This window comes from Neltuma alba, unplaced genomic scaffold, assembly GCF_004799145.2.
Source record: "Neltuma alba isolate B1F8T4 unplaced genomic scaffold, ASM479914v2 tig00011927_pilon, whole genome shotgun sequence".
Classification (NCBI taxonomy): Eukaryota; Viridiplantae; Streptophyta; class Magnoliopsida; order Fabales; family Fabaceae; genus Neltuma; species Neltuma alba.
In genome coordinates, this window is record NW_021636517.1 from 402,582 (window position 1) to 404,404 (window position 1,823).

The 1,823-nt window shown below is 39.5% G+C and overlaps 1 protein-coding gene across 1 annotated transcript; it reads left to right on the plus strand.

Annotated features, from left to right (window-relative positions):
• Positions 1-292: 292 nt before the first annotated feature.
• On the plus strand, positions 293-1,489 carry LOC114719617 (protein NRT1/ PTR FAMILY 5.5-like). The gene has a single exon (XM_028905130.1). It carries the CDS (start codon positions 293-295, stop codon positions 1,487-1,489), a length of 1,197 nt encoding a protein of 398 aa, XP_028760963.1.
• The last annotated feature ends 334 nt before the right edge of the window (positions 1,490-1,823 follow it).

A 1,823-nucleotide genomic window follows, 5' to 3' on the forward strand; every position in this document is an offset into this window, starting at 1 on the left:
AACTGATTATTAGCGATCATCCACTTTTATGAAGCATTTATTAAAAGAGTACCAAAATAAAATTAGAACTTTAAAAGATCAAATAAATTAAGGTATTTTGTATTTTTAATTGCAGGGGTTGGTGTTACTGTGGATTCGCGCATCGCATCTGGATACCGTTTCTTTGATTTTCGCAATAGTACTCATTGCATTAGGCACCGCTGGAAAAGAGCCAACTTTAAGAGATTTTTTTGATTATCAACTGAGGGAAAAATTAAAGAAAAATTGTACTGAAAAGAACGAAGGAGAAGATATGGAATCATCACAAGAGAAAGCAAGATCAGATACAGGTGACAACCGAACCACTAATCTTTGGTGGTCTGCTGCTTCCATTATCGGCTCCGGCATAGCTGTCATGTGTCTGGGCTCAGTTTCTTGGTCTAAAACTTTTGAAGTTTCGTCGCTCATCATGGGAGCAACGTGTTTACTATTTATCTTGGGAATTTTCTGGTATTATCCTGAAGAAAAACCCCCAGGAAGCCCTCTCACTGCCATTTATAGGGTCTTTAGGGCGGCTATTAAGAAGCGCAAATTGTCATACCCTTCTTCAGAACAGGGTTATAACAATGAAGGTTCAAAAGATTCAGAAGATTCCTTGTACGAGAGAGAAAATGATAAGGTTCTCTTGTTGCCTCGTGATCCCTCATTTTTGTCGTTCTTGGACAAGGCCGCTATTAAGAACGCAAATGAAGAACAGGCTTGTACGGCTGAGCAAGTGAGGGATGTCAAGAGCCTTTATGCCATCATGCCCTTGGGGCTCATATTCTCCATGTACATTGTGGTCTCTGCCTCAGGAAACACATACTTTATTCTGCAAACAAGCAACTTGGATTCTCGTGTTGGCAGTTTAAACTTTCCTACCATGGTTTTCTTCGTACTCAGATCTTTGATTGCTTTTGGGGTTCGAACAATCCAATCAAGATATAAATTGAAGAGCCCACTTTGCAGTATGGCTGTTGGAATGTTTTGTTCAGGACTTTGCTGTATTGCGGCTTGGCAAGTGGAACGTCGTAGGCTGTCTCTAGTTAAGTTTCTGGAAAAACCAGATGACGACATTCCCATGAGCATCATGATTTTAATTCCACAGTATTTTCTGCTAGGGCTAATGAAAGAATTTGGAGAAGGCGGACTACAGACTTTCTTGCGTGACCGGGTGCATTCTGAGCCAATGAAAAAATTTGTGGGTCCGTGCATTGAAATGTTGATGGGCATTGGGAAATGGTTCAGCATTCTACTTGCATTGATATTTCATAGGTGGATCAAGGATTCGATAAACCACAGTCGTCTGGATAAGTATTTTCTGGTGTTGGCATTACTAAGCTTCGTGTATCTTGGGATTTATGTATTGTATGCCAAGTTCAAGCTCCAGAAGCCCCTCGTAATTCCAGAAACTAGCGAAGGGATTAATGTTGTGTGTTATCAGCTCAGCTGCGAAGTAAACTCAGTGTAAGTTTCTATTTGTCAAATAGCTGCCCATCGTTCATTCTTTAATCACGTTGTTTTTGTTAGAGAATTAAGATTATGTTTAGCAATATATCTTGTACAGCTGTATTGGTAGATTCCCTTTGTATACGTGTCCGGTTTATAGGCATTCTGTTGTACCTGCACAGCTTTGTAATCTTCTAGAACATTGTATTGTACACTATTAATACCACGAGTTCGAGCATTATGATCAGTGCCTCAGATTATATTCAATATTCCTCCCTTTCTGTGTTGGTACCGGGCGGACAAATATATTGATAATTAATTAATCATATATTTGTCAGTTTGCTTTATTACTAGCC